Source organism: Bos taurus, chromosome 1 (genome assembly GCF_002263795.3).
Source record: "Bos taurus isolate L1 Dominette 01449 registration number 42190680 breed Hereford chromosome 1, ARS-UCD2.0, whole genome shotgun sequence".
Lineage (NCBI taxonomy): Eukaryota > Metazoa > Chordata > Mammalia > Artiodactyla > Bovidae > Bos > Bos taurus.
In genome coordinates this window covers 76354688-76376107 of record NC_037328.1, presented here as the reverse complement: position 1 = coordinate 76376107, position 21420 = coordinate 76354688, and the positions used below count along the sequence as shown (strand labels likewise).

General features: G+C 37.8%; 1 protein-coding gene across 1 annotated transcript in view; it reads right to left on the bottom strand.

Moving 5' to 3' along the window:
* The window catches only part of GMNC (geminin coiled-coil domain containing), a 137571-nt gene extending 136697 nt beyond the window's left edge, over window positions 1–874 (bottom strand). Inside the window, exon 1 of the mRNA XM_002684863.6 lies at window positions 745–874. Within this exon, the coding sequence (XP_002684909.2) occupies window positions 745–747 (3 nt within the window). The 5' untranslated portion in view covers window positions 748–874. The remainder of the gene's footprint in view (window positions 1–744) is intronic.
* Between the last annotated feature and the right edge of the window lie 20546 nt (window positions 875–21420).

Genomic DNA, 21420 nt, shown 5'->3' with positions numbered 1-21420 from the left:
ATGTTTAATCAGGTAAAAGCCATTCATTTCATCAGAGCCTAGCTTTGGACAAACTCTTTTTGACCACGACAAGTCTTTTGTTGACTTGTGAACTTTCTTGGGCATAGCATAAACAGAAAGAAAACAAATAAGAAGAGGAAAAAAGAAAGTTAAGTCAATTAAGTCATACTTTGTTAACATTCCCAATAAGTTAAGTTTTGAAAAAGTCCAGTCTTGAAGCAAGTCCAGCGTGGGCATTGCAGACCAAAGAAATTCGGCCAAAGGTTTATCAAGTGCTATTTTCTTTTATTCTAAAGGCATGTTTGCAGGCTCTTTCCCTGAGGTTATTATTGGAATCAGAGCTGTGCTATTATGCAATTGACACCTGAGAAGAAAACAAACTGAAAATACCCCTAGCCTCAAGTTCAAGTGTTTGCAAATATGTGCATAATCGAGAGGAAGAGGTAGAATGAAAAGTGAGTGCAGGTGTAAAGGAAAAGTTGGGAGACAGTCCAGAATAGAAATAAAGGACAAAAGGATGTGAGAGGTTGAGAATAAAAGAGACAGAGAGGCAGACATAGAAAGCCAAGAAAAGATAGGGGAGAGGAAAAGGGAGATGGAGCAGCAAAGAAGACCTGTTTTAATTGGCAGGTAGCAGAGAAATCTTGTGTTCAAGTTGGAAGAAATTCTAAAGGCAAAGCCTTCTGGCTCTCAGAGCGCCCCCGGTTTCGCCAGGGAACTAGCTAATGCCAGCTCCTCACTTACCATCTTGCCCTGGAAGAAAGCGCTGAGGAAACTGAGCCCACTCTTAATTTTCGGATAAGCGGGTGGTAGCTTTAAATGGGACTGAGGGGAGGAGCTAGGAGAGGCGAGTTCTAATCTGCAGGAGCTCCCGGTGACGAGCGCCGCCCTCTGATTTGGTGCGAGGCTGTCAGGCTGGTGACGTGGGTCAGGAGACTTCCAGCCAAAGCCAAAGTCACTGGCACTCTCGGCGACCTGCTCCCCAGACCCAGGATCAACGGCTCGGGGTTCCGGGCAGTGTATTCACGGCGGGTTCACGGCGGGCCCGCCGCGCTCCGGGTGTGCAACGCGGCTTCAAAATCCGCGCGAATGAGGGTTCGCTGCGCATCCCACTGGCCCGAGCATCAGGACCCGCGGTGACGGCGCCGCCCTCACCGATGGGGCGCACCAGCTCCTGCCTGCGAGAGCCTGCAGCTGCCGGGCTGGGCACAGGTTGGCCCCAGAGCCAGAGCGTGTTGTCAAAAAAAGCCCACACCAGCTTGTCAGGCATCAGAACAGCACTTGGGGAAGCCTTCCAACCCCCAGGTGAATACTGCTCCTGGGTTTTCTCTGGCTGCTTGGTAAATATCAGCTTGCTGTATGACGTTGCTAATTGATTGGCTTTTTCCTAGTATTAAATATGTCTCATTTCCCCCAGCTTCTGAAGTGGGTGTGAAATGTGGAGGTGATCTATATTCATTCTAGAAAGTAAGCTTCAGGGGAATAGCCATTTCTGACTATTTTGCTCATTGCTGTCTCCCAAACTCCCAGAGCAATTTCTAACATGTAATGAGTGCTGAATAAAGAATGAATTAAGCTATAAATTTAGGAGTCTCAACTGTGTCTCTGTGTTGGTTTTTCTTCACAACTACTATTATATAGACTAAATTAATATAATAAAGAAAATTTAGTGTGCTAATATTTCTCAATTAGAGTGTTTTATTTCTGCCATTTTTCCTCTTGCATTTTATTCTCACCATTCCTATAATGTTATATTCAGAGGAGAGAAAGGAATAATGTCATTTTTAAAACTATTCATCCACCACTAAGAATTAACTCTTGTTTCATCTGCAATAACCCAGGAAGTCAGTACTCTTGTCCCTGTTTGAAAAGATAGTGAATGAAGCACTGAAGTTAAATTTGACCAATGTTCACACAATTAGAAAGTGGCAGACTAAAGATTTGAACTTCTGGCTCCAGCATCCATGCTAATTATCATAATTACAGTTTGATTCTCTTTGACTTCTTTCTACTGTACATAAATGGCTATTTATGTAATGGACATTTTTGTGGACTGAATTGTGTTCCCTTTAATTTTATCTGTGCTGAATCTCTAACCCTCAATGTATTTGAAGATAAAGCCTCTAAGGAGAAGAAGATTAAGAAGTCATGAGGGTGGCACTCTAATTTTATAGGTCCAGGGTCATAAGAAAAAAAAGAGACACCAAGGATGGCATGTACAGAGAAATGGCCATGAGAGGACACAGAAAAGGCAGCCATCTGCATGCCAAGGAGCGAGGTCCCAGGAGAAATCAAGAAGCCCACTGACATCTGATTTTTGGACTTGCAGCCTTTATAATTGTGAGAAAATAAATTTCTGTCATTTAACCCATCCAGTCTGTGGTTCTTGTTATGGAAACCCTAGAAGACTAATACAGACATAGTGAAGGAACTGATCGAAGTTCTGATTCTGATTTGCAAAATCCTTTCTCTAAACCAGTTTTGACCTTCATTCATTCTGCTTTGTATTTACCATACAAGCATTTAGCAGTGACTAACATATAGCAGGGGTTTCCATGGTGGCTCAGTGGTAAAGAATCTGCCTGCAATGCAGGAGATGCAGGAGATGCAGGTTCGATCCCTAGGTTGGGAAGATCCCCTGGAGGAGGCATAGCAACCCACTCCAGTCTTGCCTGGAAAATCCCATGGACAGAGGAACTTGGCAGAATCAGTCCAAAGGGTTGCAAAGAGCTGGACAACTGAAGCAACTTAGCACACACATGCACACAAAACATATAGCAGATGCTCATTAAGTTCTGTGTCCAAAATTAAAAAAAAAAAAAAGGAAGAAGAAGGTGCCAGATTCAGTAGAGTCCATTTCTGCTTTTCTAATACTGTTGATTCACAAGCCTTTTTAAGTGACTAGTATCAGGTTTGAGAATCACTCCCTGAAAGATGTTGCTAGAGTCACTCAACAGGACTCATCTCAGACAGTGATATGAGATGGTGGTCTCCTCTCTGCTCTTGCTGTATAAAGGGCAAGGATGCCCTGGCAATGTGACCCTGACATGAGGGGGAAAATAGACCACAATTACCACCATTTAGGTGGTAAGAATCAGTGATCTTGTTCAGGGTAAAGGAGATCCTATTGAGCTTTGCAATGAGCACCAGGGACAAGAAAAAGGAGGAGGGAGTTGTTTTGCTTTGGGAAACTATCATAAATAAGACATGGATGCCTTTGGAAGATATAATTTCTTGACTCCAAAAATGATACAAATAGGTAATTAAGCAAGCAAGCATGTGTGTGTGGTAAGTTGCTTCAGTCATGTCCAACTCTTTGTGACCACATGAATTATATAGCCCATCAGACTTCTCTGTCCATGGGATTCTTCAGGCAAGAACACTGGAGTGGGTTGTCATACCCTTCTATAGGGGATCTTACCGACCCAGGAACTGAACCTGTGTCTCTTAGATCTCCTGCACTGGCAAATGGGCTCTTCACCACTAGCATCACCTGAGAAGCCCTAAGCAAATATGGAATGATATAAATGGCAGAGCTTTGTTTACATCCAAATATACTTGCATTCAAATTCCTGCTCTACCCTCTGAGACTGAGTCAGCTGAAGCTGTATTATGGTCTCCAAATACTCAGTTAGCTCCTCTGGTGAATTAAGAAAGTACCTACTTGAGAAGTTGTTAAAAAGCTGATTACTAATAGCTTGAAAATCTCTAATTCACTGCCTAAATCATGACTTGGAGCTATTATTAACTCTGAACACATAAGCTGTAGTGCCTTGCGGGCTGCTGCTGCTAAGTCCCTTCAGTCGTGTCTGACTCTGTGCGACCCCATAGACGGCAGCCGTCCCTGGGATTCTCCAGGCAAGAACACTGGAGTGGGTTGCCATTTCCTTCTCCAATGCAGGAAAGTGAAAAGTGAAAGTGAAGTCGCTCAGTCGTGTCCGACTCTTAGCAACCCCATGGACTGCCTACTAAAAATAAAAATATGAAGTATATTTGTAAAATTCTCGGGTCTTTTTTTTGAAGAGTAGAAATATATATTTTTAAGTTTTTGATGGATTTTCAGCACACAAATATTTCATAAATCCTTAACTACTTTAGCTTAATGGTGTGGGAGTGTATATGATGGCAGAGACTCTTTAAACAGTGAAGAGCTATTGACAGTTTAATATAAATCAGAAGATAAAGCTTTCCTGAAATCATCAACTACTAGAAAAAATTTCCCAATTCTTAAGGTCTGATTTAAGCTCATATTTTTATTTAAGGTCTACTGCTTAGATATTGGAGAAGGCAATGGCACCCCACGCCAGTACTCTTGCCTGGAAAATCCCATGGACAGAGGAGCCTGGTGGGCTGCAGTCCATGGGGTCGAGAAGAGTCCGACACGACTGAGCGACTTCACTTTCACTTTTCACTTTCATGCTTTGGAGAAGGAAATGGCAACCCACTCCAGTGTTCTTGCCTGGAGAATGCCAGGGATGGGGGAGCCTGGTGGGCTGCCGTCTATGGGGTTGGACAGAGTCAGACAGAACTGAAGTGACTTAGCTGCAGCAGCTTAGATATAAGCCTTATTGTTTGTTTGTTAGATTATTTTTTGAAAAAATGAATCAATTCAGTAGTAATGTCAAATCCTTTGGCCATTTTTTATTTATAAGTATGAAAGAAGAAGGTGCACCTTCCTTAGTGACTGAACCCATGTAGATTTTTTTTTCTTCAATGGAAAATAAGATCAGTTTAGTGGCTGAAGGGATGGTGTTAAAAGGAAGGTGGCTAATAACAGCCCAATAACTGCCTCCTGCCAGGGTAAAAATATAACAAAATAGAAGGTAATTTGATCCACACACAAACCAAGTCTGCAGGCAAAAAAAAAAAAAAAAAAAGAGTATGATCGGAGGTGGGCGCCAAGGAGATAAATAGATTGGCATATGGAATGTTCTTTTATTTCACCCCTGGAGGACTCTTTATTTGACTACCTCATTAGTGAATTCAGACCTACACTTTAATGAATTCAGTAGCATATATAATAAAAGAACAATTTTAAATTTCTCTTTAAAACATAACCTTTCCCTATAGGTTTTATAGCTAAGTCTCCAGGGAATAGAAAGATACTGTGGCTGCTTTCACATATAGGTAAAAAAAAAAAAAGCAAAACCCTTTGAGAAAATTCAATGCAGTAACTGATTTATAGTAGGAGATTTAACATTTGCATGTTTTATTTCAGCATCCCTGGAGAACCATGACATATTTCATTTTAGTGTTGAATATCACTCCTCCAGAGCGATACACAGAAATCAATCATGTCGACATGGACAGAATCTTGCCTTCCATTCACCCACCACTTACCCAGCATAGCGTCTAGTAACCATCACACATGCAATAGCTTGCATGTGGGCATGCTCAGTCACTTCAGTCGATGTTCGACTCTTTTCGACCCCAGGGACTGTAGTCCACCAGGCTCCTCTGTCCATGGGATTCTCCAGGCAAGAATCCTGGAGTGGGTTGCTATCCCCTTCTCCAGGATATCTGCCCTGATCCAGGGATAGAACCTGTGTCTACTGCATTGCAGGCACATTCTTTATCCACTGAGCCACCTGAGAAGCTCACGCAATACTTATGCCCTGGTAAACGCTATCTCTACATGAACAAAGAGTATACAAAAGAAAGTCAATTGTTAGATCAGGTTAATAGCCAGAAAAGACAAATTATAGAGTGCGATGTTCTATACAGGCCTGACTCAGATTAGTGCTATATAGAATGAGGGGGCAGGAGAATGGAGATATATGACACTATTTTATTGGAAGTTTCAGCCAGAATTTACTCCAATAGCTTTATAACCAGCTTTAGACCTTTATTTATTGACTCATTGAATGATTGCTTAATTTTTCAGCTGTATTGGATTGTATTAAGAACCATCATATACTATAATAATATTCACAAATCTTTCAAATATCAACTCTCTACTTCATAATGAAGGATACCTAGCAAGTGAATGCAAATCTGTATTCACTGTGTAAAGTGAAGCAAACCCTTTTTATATTCTGTAATGTTGCTTTTTCTGATTTTTCTCCTAACATAGCACTTCAGAAAATACTATTTGTGAACAAATATTCCATTCCTCCCAGGCCCTCTCAAGTCACTATGAGGCCTGGAGGCACTGCTGTCTCCCAAGGCTTTAACTCATTGTGCTTTGGTGTACTGTGCTCTGTGACAACCTCTCTCATCAGATCGGAATAAAATAATCTCAATACTACTGTAAAAATACACTAGCAGTGACAGCTATTTGCATTAACAAAAAGATTAGAAATGTGGAATCCTAAACAACACAAAACAAATGCAACTCTACCCATCATTTCTTCACTCCAATCACATTAGTAAATCATGGAAATAGCGAATTATTATGATTATTATGTATCAGAGATATGCTGGTCCAATTCTAACCTGAAATAAAATGGATTTCTGCTTCAGGAACCTTAGTACTTTCATAAATTAGATTTCAGTATCTTTGCTACTCCTTCGATCTCTCTTACCGATTTTTGATCTTGAGGTTAGTGGCTGGATTGCTGACTAGGCATTAAAGAACCGAAAGGTGCATTAGCACGGATCGTGGCATCTAATTTTATACTAATGAGAATAAAAATAAGTATATCACTGACTGGTTTCTTCAAAAAGTTTAGTTCAGAGTGTAATGCAAAACAGGACAACCAGGACCAGATTCCTTCTGCCCTGGAATGAAGAATCTGAAATAATATGACATCTTTCATGAAAAGAAGACATATAAAATATTAAGCTTAAGTGAAGTTATAATCCCATCTATCTTTGTAATCCATAAAACTCCAGAAAATGTTAGCTGAATTCTTTTTGACCCAATAATTTGTGGCAAAATCACATTATTTACAATCAAAGAAATTTACTTTGAAATTTTTTGGATGTCTCTAGTCAAACTTTTTTCCACTTTTTTAAAAATTATTAAATGAAAGCATAATGCCAACCTCTAGTTAGTGGAAGAATTTATACATTCAAAAACAATCTGAGGAACATACAGAGAATAATGAAATCCTTGTTATTCAGTCGCTAAGTTGCGTCCAACTCTGTGACCCCATGAACTGCAACACGCCAGACATCCCTATCCTTCACTATCTCCCAGAGTTTGCTCAAAGTCATGTTCTTTGTGTTAGTGATGTAATTAATAATGCTAAATAATACTTAAATGAATAAGCAGAAGTATTAGACTATGAATAAGGTACCATGACAACAATAAAGTAAAACTCCAAAATCCTCTGTGAATGTATAAATAGAGGGTCATGATGTGCAAATAATCTGGTTTTGCTTCCTTCAAACAGAAACCTTCGTGCTGTCTGCCTCTGGAGCAGCAGTATTAGCACTGCATGACCAAACTATAGCTAATAATCTTAAACACAATAAGTTTCCATAGCTTCATTTAAAGGTGAGAGGGTATCATAACACAAACAAGTGAATTGACTAAGCTCTTAAAAAATATAGTTTATCATCCAAGAACACAACTGATAAGAACTCAAGTTGCATATTGCAGAAATTTTGTCTTTTAAAAAAATTGCTAGCAATCATTCTTTGAGTATTCTTTAGTATGTATATATTTATATGTATATAAATGTACATGTTTATATATTTGCATATATATATATATATATAAAATGCTACCTCTGGCTCAGACGGTAAAGCGTCTGCCTGCAATGTGGCAGACCTGGGTTCAATCCCTGGGTTGGGAAGATCCCCTGGAGAAGGAAATGGCAACCCACTCCAGTACTCTTGCCTGGAAAATTCCATGGACTGAGGAGCCTGGTGGGCTACAGTCCATGGGGTCGCAAAGAGTGGGACACGACTGAGCGACTTCACTTTCACTTTCACTTTCACTATATATATATATATATTAATATATTAATATATGCATGTATCTGACAGAATCAATGAAGCCCATTGCCTTGAAATACTTACAGAGTGAAGTGAAAAAGGTGCTGAGAAACAAAGACTTGTACTCTTCTTTTCACTTTTATATAAAGGGGCAGCTGTTCCCATGAGAAGAGCTTTATTTGATTGGTGAGATTGGAGAAAGGAAAGGTAATGAATTACCCACGTTTATGTCAGCATCTACATAACACATACTATTTCTGCTTCCTCTGAGGAAAGGAAGAAGGGAGGGTTCCATCCCAATTGGAACTGTGTGTGGCTGGTCAGTGTCACCATGATAGGGTAAATAACTACTAGGAAGCCTATTAAAACTACAAATATTAAGTCATATTTGACAATCAAGCTTCTTTTTTTCAAGTGATAAAGGTAACTTTTATTTCACTTACCTGCCTTTTTGTGTCTATAGCTTGTTTTTAGCTCAAGAAAGAAAAGATCGTTATTTACTGCTACACCTACATAGGCACACACACACAAATTCTATGCTTTTTAATAAAACATAAGTAATCAGAAAAAAATTATATGAAGTCAACCATATATGTATATTTTAAGAACTTTAAAGTATCCATATCAGGACTTCCCTGCTGGTTCAGGGATTAAGACTCTGAGCTCCCAATGCAGGGTGCCCAGGTTCAATCCATGGTCAGGGAACTAGATCCCACATGCTGCAATTAAGATCTGGTGCAGCCAAATAAATGAATAAATATAAAAAAGTAAAAATAAATAAAATATCCATATCTTTTAGATAAGCAGCCCAAAATGATCAATTTATAAAAATAATAAATTCTAACAAAAATAATATACCACTTTGATTATCATGCTGCTGCTGCTGCTAAGTCGCTTCAGTCGTGTACTCTGTGTGACCCCAGAGGCAGCAGCCCACCAGGCTCCCCCCGTCCCTGGGATTCTCCAGGCAAGAACACTGGAGTGGGTTGCCATTTTCTTCTCCAATGCATGAGAGTGAAAAGTGAAAGTGAAGTCGCTCAGTCGTCTCTGACTCTTCACGATCCCATGGACTGCAGCCTACCAGGCTCCTCCGTCCATGGGATTTTCCAAGCAAGAGTACTGGAAATACTGTAAAACCTTTCTAAATGTCCAATAAGAGACTCTTTCAATAAATTGCGTTGGAAAGGACTTTCAATAGAGTCCATGTATGTTCATAGCATGGACTATGTATTCATAGAAAATATTTTTGGAAAAGTGTTACAGACATGGACAAACAGCAGTATGTTAACTATTAGAATAATACAAGTATATTCATACAATTGAAAAAATAAAGGAAAAATCACTAGAGATAATTTTTTGTGGTATAACGTCATATTTAAAATGAAAGCAACTTTAACAGTAGTAACATAATATCTGTGTGTGTTCTGATTAAATAAGTATTTCACATGTTTTTATTTGAATCCAAATTTGTGGTATGATGGAAGAAGTGGGGGCAGAAAGATTCTTTATTTCTTTTCTTTCCACAGCTTCAAAGCTATTTTAAAAACTGTACAAGTCTACAGAGAGGACAAAAATGCTTTACAACAAAATAGGCACTTTATTTATTTTATTTATACTGCATTGCTCCAAAATGCCAAAATTTACATAGACTTAGTGAGGCTTTGATACTAAAATAAAACATCACAAAATACAAGAAGGTTTGGGTCTTTCTTAAATATATAAAAGGAGAAAATAAATTATTATAATTTTTAAATGAAAACAAAATATTAAAGGGATTAAATAGAACTAGTACCAATAGGTAGAATTAATAAATTAGCAGATTTCAGTTTAAAAAAGAAAGACATTTTAACACTCAGTACTATGTAAAGATAGAACTAGATACTTTGTGAGCAGTGAGTTCTTGGTCACTAGAAAAATTCAAAGAAGGGCCAGATTAACAGTAATCTCAGAATTTTTTTTTTCATTCATACCATGGTAATACTAAGAAGATATACTCCTTAAAATTATTTCCAATGATGAGAATTTTACGATTTAAGAGGATTTTGAGATTAAGAATCTTTGTAATTAATTTTCATGCATATCTTTACAGGGATATAGAATAGAGATGAAGAGTTTTGCTGAGATTTAGTTGAACTTCCATTGGGACCAAGGGTGGTTTGGAATATGACAAGAGGGTGGCAGTGGGTGAAAATGTTGGTTGTAGGGAAGGGTCACTGCCAATCCCCATTCCTTTAGCATCTTTTCCTTCAATCTCAGGGTCCCTACACATCCTGAGAACTACTCATCGTAAATGCAAGAAGTACACTTAGTGTGAGGATATATTGAGTCCATCTCAGGTTTTAAGGGCTTAAGTTTTAAGGAAAACTAAGAATTTGGAGTGCAGGACCTTTATAAGTCAGGTTACACTAAGTGATAACTTACCAGGGCTCAAGGGAAAATTAAAGGTTATCATGATGAGCTTTAATTTCCTAAAGGAAATCAGTCCTGAATATTCATTGGAAGGACTGATGCTGAAGCTGAAACTCCAAAACTTTGGCCCCCTTATGTGAAGAGCTGACTCATTTGAAAAGACCCTGATGCTGGGAAAGATTGAGGGTGGGAGGAGAAGGGGACGATAAGGGATGAATTGGTTGGATGGCATCACTGTCTCAATGGGCATGAGTTTGAGTAAACTCTGGGAGTTGGTGATGGACCGGGAGGCCTGGAATGCTGCAGTCCATGGGGTCACAAAGAGTCAGACACAACTGAGCAACTGAACTGAACTGAACTGAACTGAGGCTGTGTTTCCTTCTCACATTGCTGCTTTGATTTGAGAACTTTACTGTGAGAGACTAGGGTGTCCAGAAAAATTAAATGCACACAGTTAAAGTAAGTATCAAAGATTAGAATCAAGATTGCTGGAAGAAATATCAATAACCTCAGATATGCAAATAACACCACACTTTTGGCAGAAAGCGAAGAACTAAAGAGCCTCTTGATGAAAGTGAAAGAGGAGAGTGAAAAAGTTGGCTTAAAACTCAACATTCAGAAAACTAGGATCATGGCATCTGGTCCCATCACTTGGAAACAATGGAAACAGTGACAGACTTTATTTTTGGGGGCTCCAAAATCACTGCAGATGGTGATTGGAGCCATGAAATTAAAAGACATTTACTCCTTGGAGGAAATTTACTTCCTTGGAAGGAAAGTTATGACCAACCTAGATAGCATATTAAAAAGCAGAGACATCGCTTTGTCAACAAAGGTCCGCCTAGTCAAAGCTATGGTTTTTCCAGTAGTCATATATGGATGTGAGAGTTGGACTATAAAGAAAGCTGAGTGCTGAGGAATTGATGCTTCTAAAGTGTGGTGTTGGAGAAGACTCTTCAGAGTCAACTTGGACATCAAGGAGATCCAACTAGTCCATACTAAAGGAAATCAAGCCTGAATATGCTGAAGCTCAAACTCCAATACTTTGGCCACCTGAGGCAAGGAACTGACTCATTTGAAAAGACCCTGATGCTGAGAAAGATTGAAGGTGGGAGGAGAAGGGGACGATAAAGGATGAGATGGTGGATGGCATCACCAACTCAATGGAAATGAGTTTGAGTAAACTCCGGGAGTTGGTGATGAACAGGGAAGCCTCGTGTGCTACAGTCCATGCGTTGTAAAGAGTCGAACATGACTAAGCAACTGAACTGAACTGAACTGAAAGTAGGTGATGATATTTTAATAAATTGTAAAATTTAATAAATAAAGAAAAGCCAATAAGGAGAAAATGAATCAAAAAGTGACAATCAGAAAAGAAGGAGACTGTGAAAATGGGTTTACTAAATCCTTTGGTTTCTTGAGGCTAAAGAAATCACACGTTAAGTAAATATTTTACTTTTTGCTCTTGGTGAAACAAAAGATGACCTTTCAACTTTTGCTCTCCTTTATTTAGTCATTTTGTTGCAGATATCAGGTTCTGTATTCATTTCGCGTTGGAAATTTGAACTATATTCTAGCTGAAAATATATGTACAGAACAGAGAGAGTCCTACAAATTTGATGAGACTCAAAAATCACTCATTCTATATAAAGTCAGAGGCCAAAAGAGAAATGAGGTAGAAATTACAGGGACACAGATTTAGTTTCAATAGTTGAAGATACTTTTTAAAAGAGCTGTCAAAACAGAAATAATTTTCTTTTTTCCTTAATCAATAGTGCGTGCTTCATCCCTGGAGACATTCCATCAAAGGCAGAAAACAGAAAGGTTATTAGTGAATGCAGTAGTCATTCATTGAAAAAGTAAGTGAGTTCTTCCATTTTCTTCTGTTTTATATATGTAATGGGGATAATAATCTCTGCCTTATTGATGTTTCTGCTCTAGGAGGTAAACACTGTGCGTATATTTACCTAAATTGAAACTGTGGTTAAGTGCAATGAAAGGGGAATTACAGGGTGTGGGAATGTTGAACTTGTGTCCTAAACTATTTACCTGGAAGAAGAAAGCTGGTAGTAGACTGAGGTGTCGAGATATATTTTCTTGAGGAAATGACATTTTAACAAAGATTTGAAGGAAGAGTTGGAGTTGAACAGGTGGAGGAGAGGGAAATATAAAATGAGGAAGGTAAAAAGTACATGCAAATGTACTGAAACACATATTATGAACCAAAGTGATGAGTAATGGGGCTGTGGAAGCATATGAGAACAGGTCATGAAGGCATCAAGCTTTATCTTAAGAGTAGTGGGAAGTTATTGAGGGTTTAACTAGATGAGTAGGGTGACATTTGTTTCCAAAACACCAGTTGTTGGATAAAATAAGGGTCTTCCATATTCAGGATTGTATAAAATGGAGGCCCTTCCTCCAACCAGTTACACCTGGGCAATGCACGTCCCTATGCCCTTGAGCAGAACAAGTTCTCCTGTAAAAACAAAACCAAAATATTATTTTTCTTGATCTTGGGTTGTGCCTAGAACTTTAAATCTCTGGATTTATAATTTTTAAAACAGAAAGAGATTTTAGATATAATTGCATCTGATCTCCTACCTCCTGAGGAACATCCAGAATGGTTCTGGAGCTTTCCAAGACCACTTGTTAAGTGCAAAACTAGAACCAGAAACTGAATCTACAAATTTCCACCCAATCTTGCTACTAATCAATGTTGTTTTTTTAATAAATGATTAGTGATTGTAATAATTCTTCAATGTTTAAGAGGCAGTCACAGTTTTCAATTTGAGGTCTTGAGCTACGGAGCTTTTATTTTACAGTTCAGAATGGTTAAAAAGTTATTCTAATGGCTTTCTTCAGGTATTCTAAATATTGTGAGAAAAACATAGCCCTCTGAAATTAAATTACAGTTGTATTAGCCACATATGCCATTTGTTTAAGCATCATTATTCAGTTGTAACATAAAATGCTACCATATTCTTAATATTAATCCAAACTCTGGTTGCAGGAGGGCTTTTTAAGCATAAATGCATACTTTCTACAGACCTACTCTATTATCAACTTTCAAACATGCAACAGTGTAATGAACTACAGTCACCATGCTGTACATTACATCTCCATGATTTATTTGTTTTATACTTTGAAGTTTGTACCTTTTGAATACATTCAACCATTTTTCCCATTTCCCCACATCTATCTCTGGCAGCTACCAATCTGTTCTCTGTATTTATTAGTTTTCACTTTGTTTGTTTGTTTTAGATTCTACATAAAAGTGAGATTATACAGTATTTGACTTTCTCTTGCTAACATTTCATTGAATATGATGCCCTCAAGGTTCTTCCACAATGTTGCGAATGGCAAGATTTCTTTCTTTTTTATGGCTGAATAATATCCCATTACATATATGCAGCTGCTGCTAAGTCGCTTCAGTCGTGTCCGACTCTCTGCAACCCTATGAATGATAGCCCACCAGGCTCCTCTGTCCATTGGATTCTCCAGGCAAGACCACTGGAGTGAGTTGCCATTTCCTCCTCCAGGGGATCTTCCCACCCAGGGATCAAACCCATGTCTCTTATGTCTCCTGATTGGCAGGCAGGTTCTTGACCACTAGCACCATCAGAGAAGCCCCATTACACAAGTATGTACATGAAATTACATAAAAGAGAACAGACATGTAATATTTCAAAAGTTTATTTTTCTTATTGTACACAGATATTCCTCAACTTAAAATGGTGTTACATCTTGATAAACACTAGGTTGAAAATATTAAGTTGAAAATGTATTTAATACACCTCACCTACCAAACATCACAGCTAGCCTCAGTTCAGTTCAGTTTAGTCTCTCAGTCATGCCCGACTCTTTGTGACCCCATGAACTGCAGCACGTCAGGCCTCCCTGTCCATCACCAACTCCCGGAGTTCACTCAAACTCACATCCATTGAGTCAGTGATTCCACCCAGCCATTTCATCCTCTGTCATCCCCTTCTCCTCCTGCCCCCAATCCCGCCCAGCATCAGAGTCTTTTCCAATGAGTCAACTCTTCGCATGAGGTGGCCAAAGTATTGGAGTTTCAGTTTTAACATCATTCCTTCCAAAGAACACCCAGGACTGATCTTTAGAATGGACTGGTTGGATCTCCTTGCAGTCCAAGGGACTCTCAAGAGTCTTCTCCAATACCATAGTTCAAAAGCATCAATTCTTCGGTGCTCAGCTTTCTTCACAGTCCAACTCTCACATCCATACATGACCACTGGAAAAACCATAGCCTTGACTAAACGGACCTTCGTTGGCAAAGTAATGTCTCTGCTTTTGAATATGCTATCTAGGTTGGTCATAACTTTCCTTCCAAGGAGTAAGCATCTTTTAATTTCATGGCTGCAATCACCATCTGCAGTGATTTTGGAGCTCAAAATAATAATAGCTAGCCTGCTGCTGCTGCTGCTAAGTCGCTTCAGTTATGTCCGACTCTGTGTGACCCCAAAGACGGCAGCCCACCAGGCTCCCCCGTCCCTGGGACTCTCCAGGCAAAAACACTGGAGTAGGTTGCCATTTCCCTCTCCAATGCATGAAAGTGAAAAGTCAAAGTGATGTCGCTCAGTCGTGTCCGACTCTTCGCCACCCCATGGACTGCAGCCCACCAGGCTCCTCCGTCCATGGGATTTTCCAGGCAAGAGTACTGGAGTGGGGTTGCCATTGCCTTCTCCAATAGCTAGCCTAGTCTAACTTAAAAGTGCTCAGCACACTTATATTAGCTTACATGGGATTCTCCAGACAAGAATACTGGAGTGGGTTGTCATTTCCTCCTCCAGGGGATCTTCTGGACCCAGAAATCAATCCAGTGTCGCTTGCGTCTCCTGCATCGGCAGGCGGGTTCTTCACCATCAGTGCTGCCTCACCCTTGTGTCTACCCTCACTGCCACTGGCCAGCATCACAAGAGAATATTGTACCATATATTGTTAGCCTGGGAAAAGACTGAAATTCAGAAGTCAATTTACGGTTTCCACTACTGTATATACTTTTCACACCATTGTAAGTGGGTCAAACCGCTGTAAGTCAGGGACTGTCTGTATTGAGTAATTGTGGTTTGTCATTGAAATTGTTGTAATTCATTAAATATTGTATTATTTTCTTGTGTTTCCCCCCAAATTCCCTGACTAAATCTGTCAAAATAAACGTGTCATTGAGAGTTGGTTTAAGTTTCCCTCTTCCCTGTGTTGCTGTGTAAGTGTAGATCCTACATAAAGGTAAAGGTTTTTATGGCACTAATTTTTACCCTTATTTGGTTCTTGTTTTATGTCCTTGCATTTTCTTAATTTCTTCTGTCTTTCCTATTTTTCCTATGCCAACGTCATGTATTTTTCTATTCCTTTAAGGAGTTTAAGTGTTTTCTGGAAAGAGGTGGAGAATAGTTAATAATAAAGAACATATACAAGTAAATAAGGAAACTCTAAACTCAACAATAGAAAAAATGTGCAATGGACTTTATTCATAGAAGATAATAGCAAATGCTTACTGACGTGTAAAATTGTTAACTTTACCAAGAATGCTAAGATACCCACACACACTTATAGATAATTTTACAGAAGTGATTTTTTAAATGTGTATCTTTCATTGTTGTTGTGTGGCAAAGTATAACTTTCAAAAGTGGACAGTACAGTATTTCCATCTGTACATGTGCTTTTAGAATTTTGCACTCCTGTCAGGAGGTGGTGTCTAGAGTCTAGTTTGCTTCCTCTTGAAACTGCTAGGTTCCTTGAACTACCTGAACCAAATAAACATCATAAGATGATACGGTTTCTGTGTGCGTGTGTGTCTATCTCTCTCTGTTTCTGCTTCTCTGTCTCTCTCTCCCCGAAACCTAGCCACACTGTTATGAGAAAGGTTGGGTGCCCGCAGGCCTGTTGACTGTCTAGGGTCTCAGCCCACAGTCAACAACAAAACCAAACCATATTAAGTGAGAGGGTTTTCATGTGATTTCAGCCTGGCCTTCTAGCCTGACACTGGCTAGAGCAGAAACGAGCTCCTCTTATTCAGTTCTTCCTGGACCAAACTGCAGATTCATGAGCCAAATAAATATTGTCATTTCTTTAAGCCAGGATTTCTCAGCTGTGTCCTACTGATGTGCTGGACAATTCTTTGCTGTGGAGAGCTGTCCTGTGCATCAGAAAGATCCTTAACATCATCCCTGTCAGCAGCAATCCCTTCTCAAGTCATGACAATCAAAACATGCCTCTTGGTAGGCAAAATCATCCCCAGTTAAGAATCACTGCTTTAAGCCACTAAGTTTTGGGGTTGTTAAGAAGCCATAGTGATCAATTGTTTTTCTCCATCGTGGACACTGACTCCTACCAACATATCCCACATAGGTAGTTTGTCCATGCCCATGTTATTAAGTGTATGTAAACATGTATAGACAATATATCCACAGATGCCATGTAGGGCTATTTTTAACATTATTTTACATTTTGACATCATTTTACAGAAGAATGGGAAGAGATATAGATTCATCTATATATTTTTCTCATTCTATGATTCCTTGTAGAAACCAAGGGCTGATTTTAACAGAAACCAAGTAAAATAATTTTAACAGCTTTATTGGCCATAACATAATACATTGGCTATATAATATATACAATAATTTCTCTCAATGGAAATTTAGATTATTTTCATATTTTGTTGCTATAAATATTGCATAATAAATTTTCTCAGTGCATATATCTAGATGTAGTGGCAACTTATTTCTCAAAGATAGATTCCCAGGAGAGTATTTGCTGGGTCAAAGGTCTTATTACTTTAATAGATACTGCTAGACACTTCTTTTTATATTGCCTACAATACTTCACATTTTAACTAGCAGCATACAGCTAATTCTGTTTGCTGAGAATATTTCATCTTACTCAAAAGATTATATATATATATATATTTCATGGTCATCCCTGGTGGCTCTAGATACATATATAATATCTAGATATCTATATATATCATGGGCTTCCCTAGTGGCTTAGACAGTAAAGTGTCTGTCTGCAATGCAGGAGACCCAGGTTTGATCACTGGGTTGGGAAGATCCCCTGGAGAAGGAAATGGCAACCCACTCCAATACTCTTGCTTGCAAAATTCCATGGATGGGGGAGCCTGGTAAGCTACAGTCCATGGGGTGGCAAAGAGTCAGACACAACTGAGTGACTTCACTTTCACATATTTCATACACAATTTCATATATACTTCAAATATATATATATATATAAATAATATAGCTTCTACTCCACTCTTAGTTTCTAAGCATTTTCAGCTGTGTGTTTGTGCTATTATCAATGAGGTTTTATTTTCCTCTTTCCACTTCTATATGCTTCAGAGCAAAAGAGAAAACTATTTTTTACATCAATTTATACTCACATTCCTTACAAACTCACATATTAAATAGATTTTTCTAGAACATCCTGGGATGGATACAATCATATCAACAGAGAGAAGTGAAACTCTTTTTTTTCCAGTATTAATATGATTTCTTTTTCCTTACCTTCTTGCTGTCTTTACATTCCAGAAAATATTGAAAACTAAAGACAAAAGCAAACCTCCTTATCCAATGTGTAACCTTAAATATAATTACTTTAAAGCTTTACTGTTTATAACAATACATTGTTTTACTTGAGTAGTACTTTAGTACTTTCTTTTCTTTCTGATTTTATTTCTTATTACTATTATTAGACAACTAAATTTTATCACAGCTAAATAGACAACTAAATTTTATCGCATTTATTTTCATCTCTATAGATTTTCTAATAGTTTCCATATTACTGTAATATACTTCAAGTATCTGCAATTTAAATATTTGATAGAAATCACCTATAAGTCTATCCAGCCCTTCAGTATTTTTCAATTATAAGTAACATGTAAAATTTTTCACTTATTTTTCATTCATTTGTAATAATTATATATTTTGCCCCCAAATCAATTTTTTAGGTTTTCAAAGCTATTACCATAGAATTATATGTCATAACATTTTATTATTCTTTTCATATTCTCTTCAGTTAAGTCTTGTCAGCTCTAATCTTATATATTTTACTCCCATTCTTTTGTCCTTAATCAAGTTTATGAGAGATTTATTATTTTTATTGGGCTTCCCTGGTGGCTCAGATGGTAAAGCGTCTGTCTGCAATTTGGGAGACCTAGGTTCAATCCCCGGATTGGGAAGATCCTCTGGAGAAGGAAATGGCAACCCACTCCAGTATTCTTGCCTGGAGAATCCCATGGACAGAAGAGCCTGGCCGGCTACAGTCCATGGGGTTGCAAGAGCTGGACAAGACTTAGCAAATCATCACCACCATCATTTTTATTGGACATCTAAAAAAAAAGAAAAAATTTGATTTGTTTATCTTTTGTGCTTTTCCTTAGTTGCAATAGAGATTAAAATTGTGTCCACATCACAAGGTAATTATGATGAGTATTAAATCAGTTAATGTTCAGGAAGTACTTAGCTTAACTCAAATTTCAAAAGAGATCTATTAAGGGTTTTTAATGAAATTGTAATTTTATTTTCATCAAGTTGCTAATATTCTAATATGTAACTCTTTATGTATTCTAATATGTATGTATTCTAATATGTAACTATTTATGTATTATATACAAGCTCCTGTATTGTTTGTGCTACAAAGATCTATGCCAGTATATCTTCTTCACAAAATGTGTCCTTTATTAATACATATCAGTCTACTTACATTGTTTAGTGCTTTCGATCATAAGGTCTACTTTCTGACATTAATATTGCTATCTCTTTTCTGTCTCTCAATTGCATTCACTTTCAGATTTTCATTACTTTGTTTTCACTCTGACTCCTGTAAATATTTAGTGAGCATATACTATGTGCCTGTTCTAAGTGTTAGTAGTCTGTATTGTCTATGACTATAGTTAATCCATAATAATATATATTATCTAGTTCTGTCCTCATGACTAGAGGTTGACATAATCCTCTAGGGTAGACATAATTATCATATCTAACTACTGAGAATTTCAGCCACCTATTCAATGTCACACAGGTATGTGGTAGAACCAGTGTTTTTCAAACCAGGTAGACTGACACGACTGAGCAACTTCACTTTCACTTTTCACTTTCATGCATTGGAGAAGGAAATGGCAACCCACTCCAGTGTTTGTGCCTGGAGAATCCCAGGGACAAGGGAGCCTGGTGGTGGGCTGCTGTCTCTGGGGTCACACAGAGTTGGACACAACTGAAGCAAATTAGCAGCAGCAGCAGCAGCAGACTGAGTCTAGACAAAGCTGTGAAACTCTAAATGATATAGACTGTCACTAGCTCAATGATTTACCTTAGGAAAGCATTATATTTCCTCATTTCTTCTTTCCATTTCAGTGAGATAATACTTAAAAATATTTTCATTTCCCTCAAATTTATTTTCGTTTGCACCTCTTAGGAGATCTTTAAAATGCTTTTACACTCGATTTGCCTACTACCTATTCCTAGATTTTACTGAAATAATTTAGAATGTTTACTTCTGAACTATTATTCATACCAAAGCTTTTTATATTATGAATAAAGTGAGATATTATTTTTCCTAGTAAAAGTAAAATTACATGTTGTCAAAGCTATAGTCACACAAATGTTAACTGGTATAACATTTCTGTAAAGCACTTCTTGGTGATAAATGTAAAGAATATTTACATGTTAATAAATTTTTACTTATTAATTGTAGTTTAAGAACATGTTATAAATAAACATTCAGAAATTAAGATAAATTTAAATGAAAATATTATTATCACAACATTAATTGTGAAAACATAAAATTTACCCAAAGTTCAGTCAAGAGCTAAAATGATTTAAATTAACATGTATCAGAGAAGGCAGTGGCACCCCACTCCAGTACTCTTGCCTGGAAAATACCATGGACAGAGGAGCCTTGTAGGCTGCAGTCCATGGGGTCGCTAAGAGTCAGACACGACTGAGCGACTTCCCTTTCACTTTTCACTTTCACGTATTGGAGAAGGAAATGGCAACCCACTCCAGTGTTCTTGCCTGGAGAATCCCAGGGACGGGGAGCCTGGTGGGCTTCAGTCTATGGGGTCTCACAGAGTCGGACACAACTGTAGTGACTTAGCATAGCATAGCATAGCATATCCTTAATGAAGGGATTTTGACCATTCATTAAAAATAACATATACAGAATTCAATAACACTAGGAAAACTGTAAATATGACATCAAAAGAAGGAATACAAACTATATAATCTGATAGTAATTATTCAGTATACATAAACATCAAAGCAGTTTTATCTAAACTTAGGGATAATTGGTTATTTAAAAATTTTTTTAGTCATAAAATTTTATAATGGCTATATATTATTTTAAAAACATAAGTTCTCTGTCCTTTACTTTTTTTTTTTTTTAAGAGTAATTACGTTCTTTACAATGAAATAGGATTTTTTTTTTTTAAATAGGATTTAATACTGAGTCAGCTAAAACCATACTGCCCTCTATGGGATTTTGGCTGCTCCACAACAACTGAGTATATTTATTTATTTATTCCCAGAGATTTTCACAGTTGTATTTATTTACATAAAAGAAATCCATGTGGAAAGCTATGTGTGAAAGAAATATATGTTGAAATTATAATACCAAAGTAGTCACGTGGGAAACCAAATCGATGTTATTCGCCTGATAAGACTGAACTTACTACAATTTAATAAGGAATGTGTCCCTGGTAGAAATAAAAACCTAAAGTTTACAGAAAAAACAAGTATTGTGATTTAAACAAATTCAATTATTTAAAGCATTGATTCAAATGTGACTAACCAATAATTTTGAAAAATAAATAGAAAAGAAAAACATTAGTTGTAGACAATTTGGTATTCCCTTTGTAAAGGCTGTGTGTGTTCTTTGCCCTGTGCATAGCACTTGGTAGATACAGAGAGATTCATTTAGTACCAGAGATGAATATTTAAGACACTTTGGTTCATTTCTTTCATTTTATAGGGAGAGAAACACAGCAGCAGAGGGATCATGGGACATCTCCAGGCTTACCCTGGAGAGACCCTAGCAGAGCTCTTTCTTGGGCACATTTATGCATATACCTAGGCCAGTACAGTCTTTCCATTACACAGAAATACCTCTTTTCTG